Source organism: Rhinolophus sinicus, chromosome 1 (genome assembly GCF_057876585.1).
Source record: "Rhinolophus sinicus isolate RSI-liver-muscle chromosome 1, RSI-T2T, whole genome shotgun sequence".
In the NCBI taxonomy this organism is placed as follows: Eukaryota; Metazoa; Chordata; class Mammalia; order Chiroptera; family Rhinolophidae; genus Rhinolophus; species Rhinolophus sinicus.
In genome coordinates, this window is record NC_142501.1 from 182,894,664 (window position 1) to 182,919,230 (window position 24,567).

Here is a 24,567-nt window from a genome sequence, read left to right on the forward strand (position 1 = left end):
AAGCAACTGAAATCACGGAAAGCAAAGCTGCAGATGGGGAGGGGGACTACTGTAGTTAATAGCTGTGGTAGATGCAATGAGAGAAGTACACAGAGGGGCAACATAGAGTGCACTGGCACCTTAGCTGGCACTGGGCTACTATGAGGGAATATTTCCTGGAGAAAATGAAGTCAAAATTAAGTCTTAAAAGGTGAGGAAGTCAGTTAACAAAATGAGAAGACAATCACGGCAAAGGAAACAGAATGAGTAATGGCCTAGAGGTCAGTAACACCATGGTGTTTGTGAGGAGTGACACATGGTCTAAGTTGTTAGAACATGAAATAGGCAAGAAGTGATGGAAAATGAGACTAGACAGGTAGCAGGGGCCAAATCTTAGAAGGCCTTGTTTGCTCTTCTAGAAGTTTGGATTTGATGGTTCTCACACAGAGGCTCATTAGAAGCACCTAGGGAGCTTTTAAAACATAGAGGCTTAGACCATACTCCTTAGCGATCCTGATTCACAAGGTTTAAAGAAGGGGACAATGCATTTGAATTTTCTAACAGTTTCTTTAGGTAATTCAGATGTACTGTGTGTTGTTTGAGAGAACCGCTGTGATAATATAGCCCTAAACTGAACTAAGTGAAGAAGCAGGTTAAACTGGAAGGGGGACACAGTTTGCTAAAGCAGTAACAATACATTTTAAGGAACTAAGGAAAATAAGTAATTCATTCGGTAAAGACAAAGGAAATACAAATTTAATTACTCTGAATATATTTTACAAATCAAATAGTGATAAAAATAATGGAAAAATGAATTAAAATTCTAAAGATTTTGACTTTAAATTATCTAAATGCATATCATTTATACCCAGATATTTATACTGTGATAATTTTTAAGCTGAAAATTTTTAATTTTGTTGTATTCTCTAAAATGGTAGAGGCAGAATATAGCTGCTAAGAGAGAAGCTTTGGAATCTGTCTTAAATTCTGCCTCCACCATCAGTGTGACCTTAGGTCACTTAATCTCAGTGCATTCTCAATTTCCTCATGTGTAAGATGGAGATAATGATACCTATCTTACAGGGTTCTTACGAGTATTAATTAGATAACACATATAAAACACTTAGAACCTGGAAGACAATATAGAGTTCAATAAATGTCAATTCTTATTAATGAAATCCTTATCATTACCAAGGGTACTACAGTAAAATGACGCCAGAGCTTAGAAATAAGGCTACCCTCGGAGTAAAGATAATTAGAATCAGCACAGAAGTAATGATATCAAGCTGTAGAAAAACTATCCACAGAGATTATCTTCAGCTGTGTAGCTGAGGAGACCTGGGAAACACACAATCCCACCAAGAACTACTGAAGTTTTCAGAAATTATGACTAAGAAGGAGATAAGATACCTCTTCAGACAATTAGAGATCTCTTCTTTTTTAGCTCATCACATTAATATCTGACTATGAAGACTAACTCAGTGTACTGGTTACTAGGATAATCAGGAGTAAAAGACTTCCAATTATATTCCGTTTCTTTGTTAATAAATTATACTATTTAAATTAGAAACAATTGCCTAAATTTTAGGACTATGTTGATGAAAAGCGAGTTGTTTGCATAAGAGGTAAGAAAACAGGAGAATTTCAAAGAGTTGAAGTGTTACTTTAGCTAGCATGAGAAATAGAATGTGAAGCTAAAATGCCCAAGCATTTGTGTCATAAACAAGATGAGCCTTTTGATGACTTAAATAAAATATTCCTTGAGACTATTTCTTTACTCCATCAGACTACTTTATTCTAATGACTTCTCTGATGTCTCTCGTGTTTCCAGACTTTATGCTCCCAAAGAACAGGGACTCTTATTTAAATTGTATTCACAGGAGTAATCCTGTATCAGGACAGGACCTGAAGTAGACCCTCAATCAGTATTTGCTCAGAGTGGATGGCTTCCCAAATTTCTTATGATTCATAGAAAGGAACTATGAAGTTGGGTAGTATCTCCTCTCCAGAATGACCATGTACTTTTACTTCCTACATTTAGGCTTACTAAGAGTCAGCTGTTTTTGTTTCCAAACCTGCTTATGTCAGTTGTCCTTGTTACTACAGATTCATAATGTAAGCAGTAATTATGCTTATAAATGAAGGGAGTGTGGAAAGAGAACTGTTTCTATGAACACTAAGTAGGCTCTAAAACTACTGAGGCTGCTGTCGAGGCTCTAAAAAGCCACAAAAAGGGGAATTACTATAAAAATTTGGTGTCAAGTGAAGTATGGGTAAGGCAACCATAAAAGGTTAGAAAAAAGAACACTAAAAATATGTAAGAGTATTTAATTGTAAGTAGTTTATGGATTACAGGATCTGATCTTTATTTTCTATTATGTATATTGTTAGAATATATATATATATATATATATATATATATAACTTATATAGAAAAGGTCTCAGCCTTATATCCAGAGACTTGTGAATGTTTTAAAGTACAATAAAATGATTGAGCTATATATCAATATTGTTTGGTCCAGATCTTGTTGGACAAGCAGGCTTTCACTGTTCTTATTAAGAAATGACACGGTAGTTATAAGTAAATAAAATAACCATATGTTTACATGTTGAAGAATTACTGTTTTTTACTCTATCTTTGCACATATCATATTACAATAACATTATTATTTTAAATGCCCTCACTAAACTATAAATACCTTGAGAAATGGGACTGTGTCAGTCACTAGCCTCAGAGTGCCAGCACTAGGGAATGCCTTCCAAATAGGTGCTCCATAAGTATTTGCTAAGTGGAAAATAAACTGCAATTCTCTTTTGAAAAAAAAAAAATCAGATCTGAGTAGTATTATATGGCTGTTTAATACCAATTAATAATAAAATAATATTATGTAGAAAAAACAAATTCTTACCAATTTATAGCCCCTCCATCACACTTCTTCATAAGCAATGCTTTCCAACATTCATGAGTAGATTTAATAACTTCAAGAGCAAAAGCCTAGTTCCAAACCAAAAAGAGACAGGAATCACACCATTACAGTAACATAGTATACTAACATTAAATGTACTCTGACAATCAACTGTTAAGAACATGAGTTCTGGAATCAGGCAAACCTGAGTATAAATTCTGACACCCTTATTTACCAGCTGTTTGACTTTGGGCAAGTGACTTCATCTCACTAAATCTTAATTTCTCCCATCTATAAAATGGAATGCAGTGGGGATAATCTGAATCAAGGGTTGGCAAACTAGGACCTGTGGGCCAGACCCAGCCTGCCACCTGTTTTTGTAAATAAAGTTTAACTAAATACAGTCATGCCCATTCATCTGTGCCTGCCTTATGGCTGCTTTAGTGTTACAATGACAGAGTTGAGTAGTTGTGACAGATCGTATGCCCTACAAAGTCTAAAATATTTACTCTCTGGTCCTTTACAGAAAAAAGTTTGCCAACTACTAATTCAAATCACACAGTTATTAAAAGAATGAATGAGATGTTGTATGTAAAGTGTTTAGACTAGTTCCTAGTTTGTGAGCAAGCATTCATCTTTTAATTTCATTGTCATCGAAACTGCAGTCTAACTGCATAATCTTATTTTAGACTATTCACTGTCTGAAGGTAGCAAACCTCTTTCCCATTTTCAAAATTTCCTTCGTATGAATTCATGTGGTATCTAAAAATGCAACATCAACAATAGATACACCTCTTGCTAGATATATAATCTAGCAATACCATCTAAGGAAAGCTTGCTTTATTATTCCAAAGCAGAAAATTCTTTATATATTTTCCCAAAATGTTTCTAATTTTTCTTAAGCAGAGTCCCTATGTATTACCTAATTCATACTAGCTCCTTTCTCCCTCTGTGACAACTAAACAAATTATAATAAGAAATTAAGAAAATAGAGAATCTTGGGGGAACCATTCCTAACCACTTCCAGTTTGGTGCTGCCCCTTTCCTCAAATCAATTTTTGCTCAAACTTGTAAAAAGAAAAAAAAATTTTTTGTAATAATAATGGGAAATTTACTTCTAAAAAGTTGGCTCAGGTCTGCTATTGTGTCAGATAAAGGAGAATGGCTTAATTCTAAATGAGGTTGTGCTGGGGTCTCAAGATATGGGACAATAAGTCCAATTTATTATCTTAAAAATACAAGGGAAGATTTTTAAGCTAAATTGCTCAGATAATTGCAATTATTTAGAATTAATTCCAGAACTTGCTTAAAGGATTAGGCAGGAAAAATCTATATTATAGCACAGAGGCCATCCTTTCAACCATGCTCAAGAGGCACAACTTAATTTTCCTGAGTTAGGCATTATATTTTAAACAGCATGATAAAAAGCAATTAATAAAATGATTATTTTTCTGAAGTGAGGTTATATAAATCACCTAGTCTTCATTTAGAAAAGAATTAATGTTTGTCAAAATGAAATAAAAAAACAAAAACACCTTTTACAAATTCTTAAATTGGCGGTCTTACCCTGACTGAGGCAATAAAGGGCCACATAAGTTCTATATATATATTTGAAATTCATTATTATTTGAAACATAAAATACAACATATTTCTTTGAGGAAAAATATTTTTAAAAAATTATAAAATTTCCATGTCTCATATTTAAAAGAGAATCAAATCTAATAGTTTTATATTTACATTTAATAATTCTACACAAAGCCCTCAAGAGCTTCAGAGTTTTTAATGTGCCTTTAAAAAAAATGCTTTTGTCTGGCAATGAATTCTTTTTTTTTTAGGAGGTGAGGGGTTCAGGGTCGCCACCCCTGGCTGGTAATAAATTCTTGTATAGCAAAATACTTAGTGTAAATTTTAAGTTTTTACTTATTACTACCCTTAAATGCTGGTTTATAATGTGTAATTTATATAGTGGTAATAACTTTTAAAAAATATTTCATGAGTTAGACTAACTCTTTGGCTTATTTTCTCCATTTGTGTCTTATTAGAGACACTTTATGGTATTCTAATAGAAAAGTCCTATGACAGTAAGATAATTCAAATGCTTTCTTAAATTGGCAGTTTAATTCAGTCACGGTAGAACGAGCACACTGGAGATAAGCCCCTGTGGGTTTACACTAATGGTAAGTAGCTGTCTCCTTTCCAGAACAGTAAAGAGGTTTTTTTCATACAGAATTTGAAGAATTTAGACTCGTCATGGAAATTCTTCATTTTCTGAGGTAAAGGCGATATGGAGAGATCAACAGATGGATATATTTATTAGCTTTATTGATTCAGTAAGAGGATCTGAGAAAATTTTTTAATTAAAATGATAAAAAGTCCTTCATTATGAAGTCAGTAAAAAGCATTTTTGTTATCATGCGATATACAAATATTCATATAAGGAACCCCCAACATGAAAAAGTGTTGTACAGTTATCCCGAGGTACATTTATTTAAAATAAAGATGATCATCTTTACCTTGTTTTTGAATTCTCCATTAAAAGCAAACTGGTTTTCTGGTTTTCCGTCTGGCACCTTATACAATCTAAACCAATTAAGCGTAGCTTCCAAATAACCTGGTTTGTACTTCTTAACATCATCAATATCTGTAAACGAAGAAACAAAAAGACTCTGTTAAAAATCAAAATTCCTGTTAGTGGGAGAGCATTGGATCGAGAGAGGCAGAGAACATGGGTTCTGGTCCAACTCTGCTAACCAGCAGCACAACCATCAGTATGTGTCCTAGCACCTCTGGACATCTGCTTTTGCATACGTAAAATATTACTCCTTCGTTCTACTCTCGTGAGCACCTTCCAACACTGTATTAGGTACAGTAGGTAGATAGAAGACGGCAACCAAGTTCTTCTTCCTCATCGAGCTCAGAGATCTAATTAAAGGAAACGGACGAATAGACAAACCGCAATGAAGTGAGAAGATTAAGTGAGATGTACTTAAGGCCTATGTGAGCAATGGAGGGCGTAGAATAGGAGAAGTTACAACATCAGGATAAGTGTTTTAGAACTAGTAAGCTAAAAGAACACTGATTATAGAATGAAGAGGGCAGTGCCCAGAAGAGAACATACTAAAGTTGAATGAGAAGGGTTTTATGCACGTATGTACCAAATATTTAGTAAAGTTTCTCATTCATTTTGTGTAAGACACTGTTCTAAGCAGGAAAATAGAAGAGTAAACAAAACGAGTCCCTGCTCTCATGGCTTACACAGTAGAAAAGACAGCAACAGATAAACAAATACATACTACGTTAAGTGGTGAAAAGAGCTATAAACGAAAATAAAGCCGAGTACGAACGAGAATGCAGAGAGCGCAATTTTAAACAGAGTGATGATACCTGTATGGTTCAGTATTTAATTTCAAAATCTGTAATGATTTACACGATTTATTTTTAAGTTCTACTACCACATAAACAGCTTACCCATTACATTTTGAGGACATTCATTTAAACATAATTGGAAACATTACTGAATTAATAATAGTCCCCACCCCAAAAAGGTCCCTGAGGAATTGACCCTTTCCAATAGATATCAATTCAAAAAGTATGAGAAATAACTAGATAAAACTAGAAGTCTTTACTCTCCACCACACTGTGGCTTAACATTTAATTTAGCACAACCCTTTACGCACAGTATTTTATGGCAAATGACATACAGACTTGGTAGCACTTGAAAAACTAGAAAGTTATACGTAAAAACAGGAGAAGACAACCGTACATAGAGATAATTTAAAGATCACATAGTTTCAGACTTGTTCCTCCAAGTCTTGTGGAATCCTTCACTCACCAGGCATGACAAGAAAAAGTAATTAATACGCATTTTGCAGGCATGGGTTAAACAGACAGGAATTATCCTTCTGCTTTTTATGCTTGTCTTTTGCCTCTTATATAATGATTTAGAAAGAGTTACATATGCCTCTGGAAGCCAGATGTTTCACAAAGTGACATGAGTGTTGGGAAGGCAGACACCATAGGAACGGCAGAGACCATGGCAAACAAAAGATTGAGTATGCTGCCTAAAGGCACTTGAATTAAACATTTAAAAATATGTAAATGGGCCACACATCTATCTAAAGTAATTCTGGAGCAAACAAGCAGAAACATTACAACTAACTAAGGGGAAAAGAAAAACTTGAAACTGAACACAGGCTACACTTGCTCTATTAATCAGAGTCAATACATATTTATTGAGTAAATGATGGAAGATGTTTGCCATAGTAAATTATTATTTTTTTATTACACATCATGTTCTAGGTCATAGAGGTCTTTGTCATGCCCCAAATAGTATATTTCATAAATATTTCACCTAATATACATTGTTTCCTCTTTGAATTCTGGTAATTTTCTTCTGCTTATCTTATTAAAAGAGCTTTCCAAGGTAAGTTTTCTATGACTCATTTTCTTACACTCTTTCTCTATTTTTACAAAAAAAAGTCTCGTAAATTAACTAATACTGAGTTCCTCCAACTCACTGTTTTCTTATTCAGAGGGAGGAAAAAATATTTTAGTCCACTGAAGGTAAGCAACCAGAAAGGCACTTTAATCAATGTCCAAAATAAGTAAGTTTCTCTAACTTAATCTGATTTACGATTTCATCATTGTAGCTCACTCAATCTGCCATTTTCTATCTCATGCATAAACTTTTTTTTGATAACTGCTTTTTAATTCACTGATTTCAAATAAGAAAGGAAAAGCTAAGTTATCCAATATCTCAGCTTAGAAGGCTTTTTTATCAGAACTTATGAAGAGGACCTGTTAAGAAAAGATATCAATAAAAAAACGAACAAACAAACCAACAAAAAACTTAAAATGAATAATACCAATAAGAAGTGGAACTCGCCACATATAAGGTAAACTTTTCCATTCTCAATTAATTATATCCTGGGGAAAAAACGGCTGCATTTTCACAAAAAGGCAAAGCCAAAATTTTAAATAAGCAATTAAAATAATTTTAAAACCTCAATAACAAATGCCTCAAGCCAAAATCTTATATGCAGTACCAAGAGTTCAATGACTTACTCATCTGAAAATAGATAATTCCACCTAAAATCTATAAACTGATTTACAGTTTACAAAACTTTTACAGAAATAACCTCATTTGTTCCTCATAAACCTCCTGAGAGTTGAGAATAAGCACATTCATGTGAAACATAAGAAAACTACAGCTAAGAAAATATAGAAGATTTGCCAAAATTGATCTAACTTATTTATGGTAAACCTAGTACAGTAATCTCCCCTTATCTGTGCAGGATATGGTTTTCAAGACCCCCCAGGGGATAATTAAAACCTCTGATAGTATATACTATGCTTTTATACAAACCCTATATACGTATATACTATGCTTTTTCTTATACATACAGACCTATGATAAACTTTAAATTATAAATTAGGCACAGTAAGAGATTAATAGTAACTAATGATCAAATAGAACAATTACAACAATATACAGTAATAAAAGTTATGTGAACATGGTCTCTCTCAAAATATCTAATAACCGAGCTGGTAACTGAGAGCAGGTAGCATATGTACAGCGTGGAGATGCTGGACACTGGGATGATTCACGTCCCGGGCAGGATGGAGTGGGACAGCATGAGATTTTGTATGCTATTCAGAACAGAGCACAATTTAACACTTAGAAATTGCTGAATTCTGGAATTTTCCATTTAATACAGAGAATGCCAAAAAAATGTATGCACATTTTAAGAAAAGAAAACTGTATTAAAATTGTAATACTCAATATATACCAGTTACAAAAGATGAATACAAGTCACATTGACTTCTGCAGTTATAAGAGGTGCTCAAAGTGGTTACCATCAGCATCCAGACACTTCTGATTATAGCGAACTACTACTTGAGCAATGTTGACCAAAGTGTCCACTTGTATACATTTTTTTGGCATCCCCAGTATTTTTGGACCGCAGTTGACCTTGGGTAACTGAAATTGTGGAAAGCAAAACTGCGGATAAGAAGGAAATACTATATTATATAAATACAAGTTTCCTAATTCCACAAATTCTGCTTTTTCTTCTACATTGCACAGTAATACTGTCACAGGTTTTATTTACATTAAGAGAATATTAAGTGTAGATATATTTTCATTTTAGTTTTATTATGGTAAAATATATATAACAAAATGTACCATTTTAAGTGTATAATTTAGTGGCATTAAGTAGATCTGCAATGTTGTGTAACCATCATTATTATCCATATCCAGAATTTTTCATTGGATGTATTTTTTCACAATGTTATTTTAAGAAAAGCAGCAATTCTATAGTAGTCATTTATTCCAAATCTTGAGAATTAACTTTATATTAAAGTTTCTATTATAATTACATACCGCGTTGCTGTGAAAATAAGACCTAGCTGGATAATCAGCTGTAATGTGTCTTTTGGAGCAAAAATTAATATAAGATCCGGTATTATACTATGATATTATATGATATGATATATGATATTATATTATATAAAGACCTGGTCTTATAGTAAAATAAGACTGGGTAGTGTATCATATCATATCATATTATATTAATTATATTATATATGACCCAGTCTTATAGTAAAATAAGACTGGGTCATATATAATATAATTAATATAATTAATTATATTATATGTATCATATCATATCATATTATATTAATTATATTATATATGACCCAGTCTTATAGTAAAATAAGACTGGGTCTTATATTAATTTTTGCTCCAAAAGACACATTAGAGCTGATTGTCTGGCTAGGTCTTATTTTAGGGGAAACACAGTTTATTTTCAAGATGAACTAATCCAACAACAAAAGTTAGAATAATCTAGAAAAGCTCTTTTATGTAAATAAGCTAAACTTATTTCCATTTGTTTTTAATTACAAATCAAACTCCTTTAATCAAGAACTACTCGATCAACTCCCCGGATGATTAACAATGACTTCTTTAAAATATCCTGATTGATGTCCACAACAGTCTGTATACTGAGTCTGGTAGACAATTCCACAATAAAACTCACACCTTGCTTTCACCAGGTAAGTTCCAGCTTTAGCAAGCATCAGGTATGTTTATTTCCAAAGCATTTATGCCAACTGCATCTGTGGTTATAATTATGAGATTTAATAAAATATTATATGAGGCAGTGCTTTTATCAGGACAAAAAAGAGATTGTGTTTCTATAAAATTAATTTGTATGTTTTGAAGGCATTCTTATATAGAGAATATATAAGGTTGCCAAAAATAGCTGCTGTCAAATATCTTATATACAGGTTGCTAAAATTATCTGCTGTCAAATTAGGGTGGGGTAAGAAAACAGTTAAAGATGAGAAAAAGACAAAAAATTTACAATTATGCATGTAGATTGCTCTGCAAGTGAGGTGGAAAGAGGATTTTAAATATGAGAGGTCAGGGACAGACTCTGATAAAATGTACTTTAGTCAATTCTTGGACGAAGTGTGGGAGCAACTCATTCAAATATCTAAAAAAGTCATCTAGGGAGGAAGATGTTAAGTGCCAATATTCTGAAGTATGAAGCATAAAATATTTGAGGAAAACAGTTAAGAAAGCCCTGTGGTTTAGAGCAGAGTGAAGAAAGAGCATGTCAATAGATGAGATTAGAGAAGCAGCCACAGGCCAGTCACATAGTCCTCTAAGGGCCACACCAAGGACTCCGCCTTTTACTTTGAGATGGAAAAGCATTAGAGGGTTCTGGGCAGAACAGCACATGTTTCAGGAAGATCTCTCTATCTGCTGTGTAGGGAAAGACTGTATCGAGGAAGAAGTGGAAGCAGAAAAATCCAGTAAGAGGCTACTGAGAGGATCCACACAGGTAACATGAGAGCTTAGACAACTGTAGTTGTATGGAGATGGTGACAAATGGTCAATTTTGGATATCTGTAGAAAGTAGAACTGAGAGGAATTATCAATGAAAAAAAAAGTAAAAACCAATAAAGATCAGACTTACGTAAAACTTAAAGTATCAAAGTGTTAAAAAGGACTAGTCTATAACATTAGGTAAAAACTGTCACCTAAATATGTATCACCCTAGTTTTTTTAAAAAAGCTTCATATGAGGTATCATAACTTCTGACAAATAGTGTACAGCCACGGTTTACTTTATTACAGGGCTGTTTTCAACTTTGAAAGTTTAATTGACAAAGATTATATTGGGTCTCCTTAAGAGAATATTTATATTAAAATTATAGATACAAGATACATAAATAATCACAGTTCTAAATAAATCCATTGGAAATTTTATAAATTTCTTTATTAAATGCTAGCTAAAAAAGTAAAACAGAAAGTAATGATGTAACATAATAACAAATTTTCAAGTTCAATTTGATTATTTCAAGTTCAGAATTTTCCATTTATTAACTAATTTTGATTTAGGAACTTACAAATGCAAAAAAATTGATCTAAACTATCTTAGTCAAAACCTATGATTCTATCTCTAGACATTAGAGGGTCATAACACTTTCTTTTTTTTTTTTTTAAAGCAATGTTTATGAGTTACCTTTTTCCTTAATCAGGGCTATTGCATACCTTTTATGTAATCAAGTTTATTTTAAAAAACCTAACTTAATGTCACAAATTGTGATCTACTAAGGAAAATGAAAAAAAGAAGTGGTTTGTGAATTAAGTTTCGTTCTATTCTTTTTATATCAAAAATGTCCTCTTTCATACCAGGGGGAGTTTCTAATCATGTGTGTTTGCCAAGGCTTCAATTTATTCAGATTTCAGAATTAAACACACTTTAAGACAATACTCTATTTTTGCCAAATAAACAAACAGTAATGATGTAAATGAGGTGAAAGTTGAGTTGATTAGATTCATTTCATACATACAGCCTATGAACGAGATGAGAAAGGAGAGAGGAGAGAGGAAAGAAAAAGAGAAGAGAGAAAGAGAGAGAGAGAGAGAGAGATATCTAAAGTATGAGATCTTTTTGATTTAGACATATTTAAGTACCAATGAACTTTAAAAACGATTATGTACTAAAAACAAACATTAAGAAATTTGAAGCATGAGAATATTATGACAGCATATTCAGTAAGCACAATACAGTAAATCTAAAGATCAACAATAAAAATTTTAAATAATTCTTTCACCCACCAAAAAACACTGCACCCAGTCCCCCAACTATACATATGATTAAAAAAATTAAAAACAAAAAAATAAAAAAGAAAAACATACTCTTACTTAATAAATAAATTTTGGGGGTCCAAAAGAAAAATCAAAACTCTAGCTAAAAATATTCAGAAAATAACAACAAGAACTTCAAAAAGTTTATAAGAAATAAGATAAATAAGGAAAAATATCCTGTTTGGAATTGAACAGCACTACGTTGAAATTCCACTTCTGGCACTCATATGTTGTGTCATCTTGAGAAAATACTTTACTTTGTTTCTTGAAATATAAAATGAAGAAAAAGAAATCAAGGTTATTAAATCATATATGAAAATCACCTACTAAAAGTAAGGGATAGCTTAACAAATATTACTTATCAGCTCTCCAATCCCCTAAAACCTTTTCCATGGGATGCAAAGTTATACTCAGAAGGCAAACCTATAGCCTTACATGCTTTATTTATCAAAAATAAATCAACTAATAAACAAATATGAATTAATTATTTAGAATATTTAAAATATTTTCATTAGTTTCTTATTTTTAATGTGTAGAATCAATGTAGCTAGACATAGATATAAGCAATGTAAACAAGCACTAAAAATAACATTTAAGAAGCATATGGACATATATACACACATACACATTCACAACCTTTTTCTATAAACATACTTTTTTTTTCCTTATGGGAAAGATAAAGCCTCACATGAATATGAAATTAACATCCTATTTAATGAGACATATTTACCGTTAGTTCTAATATTATTACTATTTAGTTCTTATAAAGATTTATTTTTTAAATTTCCAGCGTGTTTAAGTTAAATTTAAATAACCATTTTTTAAACACTTGGCACAGAATATATAAATAAAATTACTTTTATGTCTGAAATGAGACTTTCACTCAGTTAAAGTATATTAAGCAAATTATCAGCAATTAAAAACAATGCTAAACTTTCTAAAGCATTTGCTTTACAGAAAACAGAAATCTCTGATAAAGATGAGGCACTGAATTCATGTTTCAATCCATTCCCTCAGGTTAACCCACAGTAAGCTAGATAACATATAAAAAGAGATGACCAAAAATACTCAGAAAGATAAGCATCCTGCAGACACAGTACGGAACAAAAACAGCTGCCAGGTAAAAGCAGGGCAACCACATGAGTTATTGTACATCATGGAATATTTCTGAGACTCCTAATTAAGACAAAAAACAGTCAACAGAAATCAATCCTGAGATAACCCTTGCAAACAAGAATTTTAAAGTAGTTAATATGAATATGCTCAAGAACTTTCAGGAAAATACAGTCACAATGCATTAATATGTGGAAATCTCAGTCAAGGAATAGAAACTATACAACTATCAAAAAAAGAACCACATGAGGGAGTATGTGAAATGAAAAATCATATAGGTTTAATCAGAACTTGGATACGGCAGGAAACAAATTAGGAACGTAGAAGACAGATAAATAAAAATTATCTAGTCTGAGAACAGTAAGAAAGAAAAACTGAAAAGACATTAAGAGAGTTTCACTGACCTGTGAGACAATAAAAACTGGTCTAAAATATTTGTATTATGAGTCTCATAATGAAGGCAAGAGGAGATAAGGTGAAGAAAAATGTGAAAACGTAATGGCAAACAATTCAGCAAATGTTACGAAAACATGAACCAACAGATCCACAAAGTTCAGTATACCTAAGGAGGATAAATATAAAGGAAAGGACAACTTGGCATATCACAAAAACATTTCTGAAATCCAAAAATAAGGAGAAAATCTTTAAAAACAATCTGATAAGGACAATATATTACTAGGTATACATTGACAGTTGACTTCTCATCAGAAGCAATGGAGGCCAAAAGAAAATGGAACATCTTTACAAAAATCCCCATAACTCAAAATTCTGTATCCAGTGAAACTATACTTTCAAAACAAAGGCAAAAAAAGATAATTTCATATTGATGAAAATTGGGAGAATTCATTGCCAGCACAACTGCACTACAAAAAATGTCAAACTCTTCAAGTTGAGGGAAATGAACCCAGGCGAAACTACAGACCTTCAGGAAATAATGAATTGTATGAGCATGAAAATGGCAACTGTAAAAGAATGTGTGTGTGTGTGTGTGTGCGTGTGTTATTTCTCCTCTTAATTTCTTTAAAAAAACACTTGATTGTTTAAGATAATCTGAAACAAAAGCACAAAGAATGGATGGAGTTTCTGGGAGCAACTGGATCTCTCATACAATCACTGGTGGAAATCCAAAATAGTATAGCCACTTTGGTAAATAGTTGGACAGTTTCTTATGGTGTTAAGGATATAATTATCATTTGACCCAGTAACCTGATTCTTAGCTGTTACCCCAAGAGCAATAAAAACATGTTCACACAAAGATTTGTATTTGAATGTTCATAGCAGCAGCTTTGTTCACACTAGCCCAAATTTGGAAACCCAAACTTCCATCAACAGATGGATGAATAAGTTGATATATCTAGACATTAAAACACTATTCAGCAATAAAATGGAAGAAACTACATAACAATATGCATGAATCTATAAAGCATTACATAAGAGAAAAAAGTCATATACGGAAGACTACATGTCTTTGGCAATGTACAAATGAATCTAATGAAACACAACCGTGATTGTTAAAATTGCCAAAATTTTTAAGTACATGTTTTCTCCTTTTAATAAAAGTAAAAATGCACGTATTTTGAAGATACTTTCAGACTTTGCTCAAAACATTAATTTTTTTGCTTATCAATATATGCATGTATACATTCATTTATTCACCAATTTAAAATAAATATATTGAGCACCTATAATATGTCAGGCACTATACAAAGCTTTTTAATGGAAAAATTCATATTAAATACTTAGACTCAAACCTAACATAAAATGTAACCAGACCTTCATTACTAAATCTATAACACTTTACTAAAAGATATACAAGAAAGCATGAATGGAGAAATATACAAATGTCATATTCATTGATACGAAATTTAATATTTTAAAGACAGCAGAAATCCTTGACAACTGGATTCAAAAATGTGCACAGAAGAAAAAAGGCATAAGAAAAAACAAAACAACTTTGAAAGAGAAAATAAAAGAATTTATTTTCTGTATGTTTTATTATGAGGCTATAGTAATTAAAATAACATGGCATTGGCATTGGAATAGATCAATGACACCAAACAGGATCCAGAAACAGACTATTTGTATAAACAGGAATGCAACATATGATAAAGGAGACATTTCAAAATAGTGGGGAGAACACATCTTTCTGTTAAGTGGTAATAGAAAAATTGTATATATGGAAAAAATAAAATAAATTCTACATGGATTAAAGACCCAATTATTTAAAAAAAGTATAAAAGAATAAAAACGAAATAAAGAAAAACATCTTTCTGACAATGGGGTAAGATATCCTTAAATAAGAATCAAAATGCTAAAGTCATATAGAAAAATGACTGATAAAATGGAATACATCAAAAATAAAAATATCTGTAAGCCAAAAGGCAACAGTTTTTCTACAGATAGGGAGAAAATATATGAAATCCAAATATTAAATATCCGAAATATCCAAGTAACTCCTATATATCAAAAGAATATGTCAACTCAAAAGAAAAATGGGAACAATAAGTATAGGCAATTCACAGAAAGGAAGGTACAAATAGCCAATAAATATATGAAAAAGATGTTCCATCCCAGCAGGGAGCAGAAAAACACAAAATTAAACCAAGATACCATTTTCATCTATCAGACTGGCAAAAAAATAAAATAATGCTCAGTAATAGTATGTCACTGATGCTTTAAAACCTGTAAATTAGATATTATTTATTTTCTTTATGTAAATTAGGAAATTGTGGCTCCACTAGGTTAAATAAATTGCTCAAGGTCTGGAAGGGAATGGCATAAATATACTGGCTTTAAATGTGGGGCAGCAGGTGTGTGTATGGGGGGGATATAATCAAATTTGATTAGGTGATTACATCTCCTAACGGAATGCATATCAAAATTGTTATCAATTATTCTAGATCCAAGATTAGAATATCCAACCAGCAAAGAAAGATAGATAGATTAATGTAAAAGTTCTCAACTTGGAGGAACATACCAGAATCAGCCAGGGAGTTTTATCAAACTATACACATTCCCATCTCTAACTTCCCACCCACATCCCCAAATTGAGAAGCCCCTGCACTTCCACAAATAAGAGCTAAAGAAAAAAGAACTGAAATGCCACTTTCACCTGGATTGTTTCCACCAAACCATAACATGAAGTGAGGAAAGCATATAATCAGCTGAGGACTTTTTGTTTTTATTTTTAGATAAAACCATAAATGTAATGCCCTATCTCTTCACATGCATTATTTAAAAGAAAACAAAAAAAAGACACTAGAAAATGGACTCATACTTGAAATTTTGTCCAAAGAGTATAAAAAAATAAATAAAAAAGGAGTTTCCATTCTATGGATTTTGCCAAAGGAAGTGATGCAAATGTACAAAGCTGTCCTTCCGATACTTTGGGTGCTGCTCTCACAGAGCTAATCAAGTGCACACTGACCTCTAAACAAAATCAGTGGGAAGCAAGAACATATGTTTTTAATGACATTTTATAAACATTCACAAGAAACAACAGTTCCTTTCCAGAACACTCACTATATTTTCTGCATCACAAATAGATTGCAGTTCAGCGAATTCTTTTAATAGTTTGTGCTTATTCAGAATCTCTAAAAGATTTTCGTGTTTCCCACCCTGTTCTACATATCTATGTTTCAGAATACACAGGCTAATGAACAGTATCCTTCACTTTAGTTGTCCTTTCCTTCTCCATTCTCCTCTCCCACAAATTCTACTCTCATCAACACCTGTACTAAAATACATATATTTTTCATGAAAAATAATGGAAATTAACACACTTCAAAATAAGTGATATCAAACAAGGTAATTCTACATAGAGGTCTATTTGTGTTGTATCCAAAAAGCCTCTCAGAAAAGACTGGGTAAACTTTTTCCAAAAATATACATGTTCATCACCATTTCGTGAGAAATTTTACATGACCAATAAAAGAAAACCGTGAGGGTGTCTTGTACATAACAGAAATTCAAATTTCCTTCTAATGTAATTTTAATATGAAGCATATAACAAAGTGGCTAAAAGCTCAGGCTTTGGGTCAGACAGACCTCCACTGAAGTTCCAGCTCCATCATTTAAAAGCTACACTAAAGTACTTAAAAATGTGCCAATGTCGCCAAGAAGCCATCTCATGATCCTTTAATTTAAATTGGGTTTCCTTCATCACTAACTCTGAAGAAAATCTAGGTCTTTCTACTTTAGAAGAAGACAAGCTAAAAATAATGATCTAAAAATATTTTCTTAGAACCAAAATTCAGAGATGGGGGAGGGGACCCTTGGGAATATTTACTGATTAGAGGATCAACTTTAGAGAAGAAACTAAAGCTTCAAGAGGTTATATAACTTTTCCAAGATTACATTAAACAAACACAAGAAGAGTTTAGCATTTAGGTCTCCCTCCTCTTCACCACATTATACAAATATGACTGACTGAGACCTAAAAACTAAGTGAAAGAGGTCATGGTTCAAAATAGAGGCAAAAGATATCCAGAAATTTAATTCTATTCTTAATTATAGTACATCTTACTTAATTTGTCCCTGTTCCTCAACTGCCTCCTCCCACACCCCAATCCTACACACCCAGACCTATTAAGTCATAACTTAAGGAATCAAAGGATTGAGGATCAAAACAGCCATCTTTTTACTGGGACCTCTAATCATAATTATTCCTCTGAAGCCTAATTATTTAAGAGCAAATGGCTAGTACTCCCCAAAAGCAACATGGTCCCAGGCAACAAACTACCCCAGTATTTTTCAGGGGGGCAGTGTGAAGCAATGCTGAAGAGCATGGTCTCTGGAGTCCAACTGGATTCCAGTGGCTCTCTGCATAACTTTAGACAAGTTACTAACTACCAGCCCCCACCAGTGCCTCAGTTTTCTGATCTGAAAGGGAAAAAAAGCACCACTTCCTTGAGCTTGCATAAACATTAAACAGCTATTCCAAAGAACCATTCAGCAGAGTTCCTTGGTATACAGTAATTCTCCCCAACATGTTAGAGCTTTTAGGATGATAATGATGACATGCCAGCCCCTTTCTACACCAGAGTACATGCACGGGAAAGCAAACTGAACCCCATTCTTTCTGGTTACAAAGGTTAACATGAATATTTTCCCTTAAGATTATTATGTATTCCCTAATTTTTCCCTTAAATGACAGCGTTAAATTTTGTTTTAGGAAGTAGGGAAATCAAACACCATATTAAATTCTTTATTTTTAAAATAATAACTGCAAGGACCCTAGCAGTGTTTATTTAGCAAATGAAAATTTAAGCCAAATAGACTGTTTCCACATGTATATTCCTGTTTTGCAAGACAACAGAGGCCCCTTATCCATAGTTTCACTTTCTGCAGTTTCAGTTACATTCAGTCAACCACGGTCCAAAAATATTAAAATGGAAAATTCCAGAAATACACAATTCAGAAATGTAAATTGCTTGCTATGCTGAGTAGCGTGATAAAATGTCCTGCCATCTTAATCCATCCCATGAATCATCCCTTTGTCCATCACACCCATGCTGTAGACAACCCCCGCCTGTTAGGCACTTAGTATCAATATCAGTTATCAGATTGATTGTCCTTGTGTTGCAGTGCTTGTGTTCAAGTAACCCTTATTTTACTTAATGATAGCCCCAAAGTGTAAGAGTAGTGATGCTGGCAATTCGGATATGCCAAAGAGTAGCAACAAAGTCCTTCCTTTAAGTGAAAAAGTAAACAGTCTCAATTTAATAAGAAAGAGAAAAAAAAAAAAAAATCGTATGCTGAGGTTAAGATCTTTGGTAAGACCGAATCTTTTATCCATGAAATTGTGAAGAAGGAAAAATAAATACGTGCTACTTTTGCTATTGCACCTCAAACTGCTCAAGTTACAGCCACAATGCACGATAAGTGTTTGGTTAAGACGGAAAAGGCATTAAATTTGTGGCTGGGAGACATGAACAGAAAATGTATTCCAACTGATGGCAACATGTTACACCAGAAAGCATTTGAGCCTACATGAAGACTTCAGCAAGGAATCCTCTGAACGAGTGACTATATTCACATAACTTTTATTACAGAATATTGTTATAATTTTTCTATTCTATTATTAGTTATTGTTGTTAATCTCTTACTGTGCCTATAAATGAAAGTTTATCATAGGTATGTTTGTATAGGAACAAACAGTATACACAGGGTTCAGTACTATCCATGGTTTCAGGAATTCAATGGGGGTCTTGGAACATAAGATAAGAGGGACTACTATATATGAAATACATATAAATTCTTATAATTTTAGGACAAGTACAATGCTGGCTTTTGAAGAAGTCTCAACTGCCTCGTTTAAAATAAATCCCTTATTATTTATGTAATTTATTCATCCCAGAATGTATCTATATCAATATGGCTGTTCTGATTTCAAGTTTTAATTTTTAAATCACTGCACAGATAATAGTTATTATAAGACAATAGGCAATAGTTTTCATTCGTTTAAAGACCAATCAAAAGAAATCTTTATTGCTCCAAAAGTCGAGGTAGCTTCTAAGCCTAATTTACCTTCTCACGACATTACTTCACCTGACATAACATCCTTAGGCATCACTGGCAGTTCTGAAGAGGCTCTAATATCTGTTTGGTGACTATGTGAAGCTCTACGTTACAGAAGGTGGTTAATTATACAAACTTCTTTAAAAGCTCTGAACTTGGTTCTGTCATAACCAAGTGCGACTATTCCCCAAGGCATTCTCGAGTAACAACTGAGGTGTCCTAGGAGTCGTACTCACTCTTTCACATTACGGTCCTGTTCAGAGCATTAGGGTCTAGAACCTAATCGCAGTGCATTAAATGGTCTTAGCGCTCTCCAAGTGTTAATGAGCCAGCCAGTGTGACCAATTTTCTATCCAGAGTACAAGGAATTTGTTTCCAAATGTTACTTAGGCTTCCCCCCCCCCCCCCAAGATTTTCACAGTGGTGATTCCAGTTTCAGAAGGCAACACTTAAAGATTTAAACATAATGTGGAAATTACAGAAATACAGCCAACAACCAGTTTATTTCTAATTGAAATATGTTCTCTGATGCAATTCCTAATTTTAGTTCAGTCATGTCAAAGTTAAAAACTATAAATATTTTAATAGGATATTATAGTCTACCAAAGCCTGTACATATGTTTATTAAGATCAAAGACATTATTTCATAACAAATAAAACAACCATAAAACTTCCTAGCCGAATCATAACTTAAATATGGCAAATATGTGTGTACACACACACACACACACACACACACACACACACACACACAGAGGAACATCCTGTCTATAAATTAAAACAGACTTCTTTGTTCTCAAAAAAGAAAAAAATAGGTACTGACCATGTCAAAAAACAGCTATTTCTTAAGGTAGTGGAAATCAGTAGGAGGGATTTATCTTTTAAATGTCTAAATGACAATAAAAATGTATAGGGAATAATACATTTCTTTATACATTTCCATATTACACACCAAAGCTACAAAATTTTTAAAAAATTTCCAGAGAGCTACCCTTTCCTACATGTTTTTAATCCTTCCTCCTGTTGATCTAATATGCCAAGAAGTATAGATAACATGTTTAAACTGCTATAAAATCACTTACTCCTTTATGATAGAAATTTCAATTTATGCACAGTAATTTAAAGTTACTGCATTAAGTATTTTTAAATTATTTAAGTAGGAGACCCCCCCATCCCCCAACAAAAAGATATTCAAACATATATGGATTCAGAGAATCAATCTCCATGCATTTTCTGTAAAAATTTTTGGAAAAAGTACACCAGCCAACAATGAAAAAGGAAAACAAAGAGGACATAAAAGAATCTAAGAAAGTATAGACCTAATAACCCAGGAGGGCAATGAAAAGAAACCCAGAATGATGGTTATGCAGAAGACTCAGAACAGCCTGCCCAAAACCGACCATTCAACACATGGGATGATAAACTAGGTGAACAATGTTCACATAAATACTATAAAGGCTATTTATTAGTCTTCAATTTTTAGATTCACAAGACAACACATGAAAAACAGTTATAGGTGAAGAACAGAACTTAAACATTGTAAATTTTGATGCAGTAGAACTAAGAGTGTAGCTGAGAGAAGCTGGGCGGTAAGGCGCAGAGGAAGAGAGAAGTACAGAAACCTCAATGGTCAATGGCAGCCACCAGCTATTGTTTAAAATTAATGTAGCAATAACTATAACTCAAAGTATAGTACTTAGAATTAGGAAGATAACAGAAGAAACATGGTTACAAAATTAGTGCATAAGAAGTTAAATTCCTAATCAATCAAAGCAGCAATTTGAGTCACCGGAGGAAAGACATAAATTAAGAAACAGAGGTATAAGCACACTGTTTACAGAAGACAAGCAACCACTCAAAAGAACTAAAAAACTTATGGGGAAGAAGATATGAGAAGTACACTTGGGGGTGAGTAGTGGGAAGGAGAACTTTATTTTTCATTTTATATACCTCTTTTATACTTCTGAATTTTTATTTCCAAGTATATGATTATTTTATAATAAAAAAAATGCCATCCGAAATCCTGTGTTTGTAATTTTAGAAGGTAAATGTGGGTGGGAGACATAATAAAATTTTTTTAAGTTACTTGACTTAATATTAAATATAGTTGATTAATTTTCAAAAACATATAGTAGAGAATAGCACCAAACTTTTAGTATCTATTAGCTAATATTTATTCAATCACATGAATTCAAATATATATCTTTTTCTTATTACAATAAAATCATATTGTTTATAAGAGGCATAATCATGAAGTTGGTTCCTTTATTTCTGAGGCCCCCTCACCCCTGCCAAGGTTCTATTTTAACATCATATAAAATAAGCCATGTGCTTACAATACTTAAGCTCCTCCTGAATTATAAGTTAGATACCTTCAAAATATGCATTGAATATTATGATACAAGAGAAAGCTACTAAATATTGTAATCAAATCATATGAACTGCTTTTTCTTAAATAAAATTAAAATTTTCTTTGCAAATTTAGGAAGTTTCAACCCCTGCAATTATTGAGCATCCCTCCGGTCTCATCCCCTCCAACTCCCCTCTGTATTAGGTGCTAATGAAAACCAAGTAACACAGCATGCTAAGTAGTGAACCAAAAAACGTAAGATTAGGAATCATTTCTGTCCATTAAAATTTACTTAAGCAGCAAGACAACAGAAACTGTCTGTTATCTGAAATAGCTGAGAGAACCGCTGGGTGATGTTTGAGAGATGCAATAAATAAAAACTAAAATGAGTTTAAGTTAAAAATAAAAGCCACTACATAGGGTCATGTAAGTATTCTACGATTTACTATTTAAAAAAAAAAAAAAATGTATATATATATATATATATATATATATATATATATATATACATATATACACACACACACACACACACACTACAATTTCTTCAGTCTTTCAACTTGTGCCTATATCTACTTTTTCCTTAGGCCACTGTAAAATAAGTGAGAAGACAGAATTCAGTTATTATTGTATAATAATGTGAAGGTAACAGGAAAGAGAAGTAAAAAGAAAACACAACTCTTAAAACTACAGAACTTATTTTACAAAATCTAGATATATAAGAGTAATTATGGTACTACCCAGTGGGAACAATATGCAAATATCGTTAAAGGAAATTTCCACCCCCTACCATACCTTACTCATTCTGGAAATTTATACAAAACACAATGTCAACATACCATTTTACAGCAAAATATGTCAATGAAACTCATCTCTTAATTCTACAATTTTAAAAATGTATGAAGAATTGTATTTTTCATGATGAACATAATACATACAGCTGCCTTTTAGTGGAATGAAAAAATGTCCTATATTCCTTTAAAAATAATTTCTTGTTTTAATTATTCTAGTCTGATAATTTCATCTCGACCTAAACAAGCTTCAATATTTCTGCATGTCATGGTTTCAGTATTTCTGCATGTTTTTTTGTACAAGCACACACAAAAAGAATTTAGAAGATGACTAAATGCAGTCATCGTCACTCTGGGTACAAAGATAAATAAAATGAAAAAAGAGCTAAAATTTTTCATTTTAAGCCTTAGGCCACTCTAGAAGGAGTAAGATACTTTGCCTATGTAATCTGATTTTAATACCTCTAGCTACGAATACTATAAATGACTACAATCAAGTATGACTTGTACTGTAGATGGATAATGGACTTTATAATCTAACAGAAATGAGTTCAAATCATGGTTCTAATATTTACCAGGTGTACAAACTTGGACAAGTTATTTAAATCCTTTAGAGCAGCCTCTAAATGAATAATAATTATAATATGTACTAGACAGGTACCAGTGCTTGGCATATGCTAGAAAGTTTAAAATGTTAAATCCTATTTCCAACAGTATTACGCTAACAACTAGTTTATTCCGCCTTAAGACTAGTTTCATTCCAGCTCTCAGAGCTCCAGTTTCAAGGGGCATCCCTTAGTAGGGTTTCATTACTTTAGCATGCCACTTCAAACATGATTTGTTTTGGCTGGCTATTGCGCTATTTTATTATCAGTTCTCATTTGAGGAACAGTTAATATTAAACTGGAAATTTACTTATGTAAACATATGCATGTGTAAGAAATATGATAATAAAGAAACTCAGGGTAAAATAATGAGACAAGAAATATATATGATTTATGAACTCAAGACTCATATTTTAATTGTAGTTCCATGTTTTAGTTTTGACCCTAAGGTTACCAGTACTTCATCCTATCAGACTGCTTCCTTTCTCAATTACATGCAAGAATAACATAAAATCCCTCTTGCTGTTCCACGTGCAAGTAAAGGCTTTAAATGCACATAAATTAAGAGAGGTTAAACATAGTGTTAATGAGTTTCAGTCAATTCAGAAATGATACCGTTTCCAGTTAAGAGTCAGAAGTAACCTGGATCTTGAATAAGGATGAAACTGAAAGGAAAAAGGCTAGAAAAATATGGGGGAAAAATCTGGTTAAAGAATAATAATAATGGCCATACATTCAACACTTGCATGTAACAGCCAGATGCTTTAAGTAAATCATCTCTATTCTGTCAACAACCTCACAAGTAGGTGCAATTATCTCCATTTATAGATGAGCAAACTGAAAATCAGAAATGTTAAATAATCTCTCCCAAGTCACCAGGTAGAAAGCAATACAGCCAGAACTCAAATTCAACTCTGTCTGTCTGACTCCAAAGAAAGTCCTCTTCGTCACACCAGACAATTTCTGGAACTTAAATTTCAGGGATATCAAAATTTTGTCAGAGGGCAGTTATCTTTCCCTTCATTTGTACAAGAGAACAAAAACTGGGTGTAGAAACAGTTTATGTTCTCGATGAACACTCCTTCCTTAGTTTTTTCCATTACTCAAATAAACAAAAGAGAGATTTATGAAATAAAAGGAA

The 24,567-nt window shown here is 32.6% G+C and overlaps 1 protein-coding gene across 3 annotated transcripts in view; it reads right to left on the reverse strand.

Annotated features, from left to right (window-relative positions):
* PPA2 (inorganic pyrophosphatase 2) overlaps positions 1 to 24,567 on the reverse strand; it is an 84,840-nt gene that overhangs the window by 17,947 nt on the left and 42,326 nt on the right. For all 3 annotated transcript variants that reach the window (XR_012493160.2, XM_019738933.3, XM_019738932.3), the window contains 2 exons: positions 5,400 to 5,527; positions 2,889 to 2,974 (listed from right to left, as the gene is read on the reverse strand). Coding sequence is in view for 2 of the 3 variants with exons in the window: in XM_019738933.3 (XP_019594492.3) it covers positions 2,889 to 2,974; positions 5,400 to 5,527 (214 nt within the window). In the remaining variant the exon portion in view is untranslated. The remainder of the gene's footprint in view (positions 1 to 2,888; positions 2,975 to 5,399; positions 5,528 to 24,567) is intronic.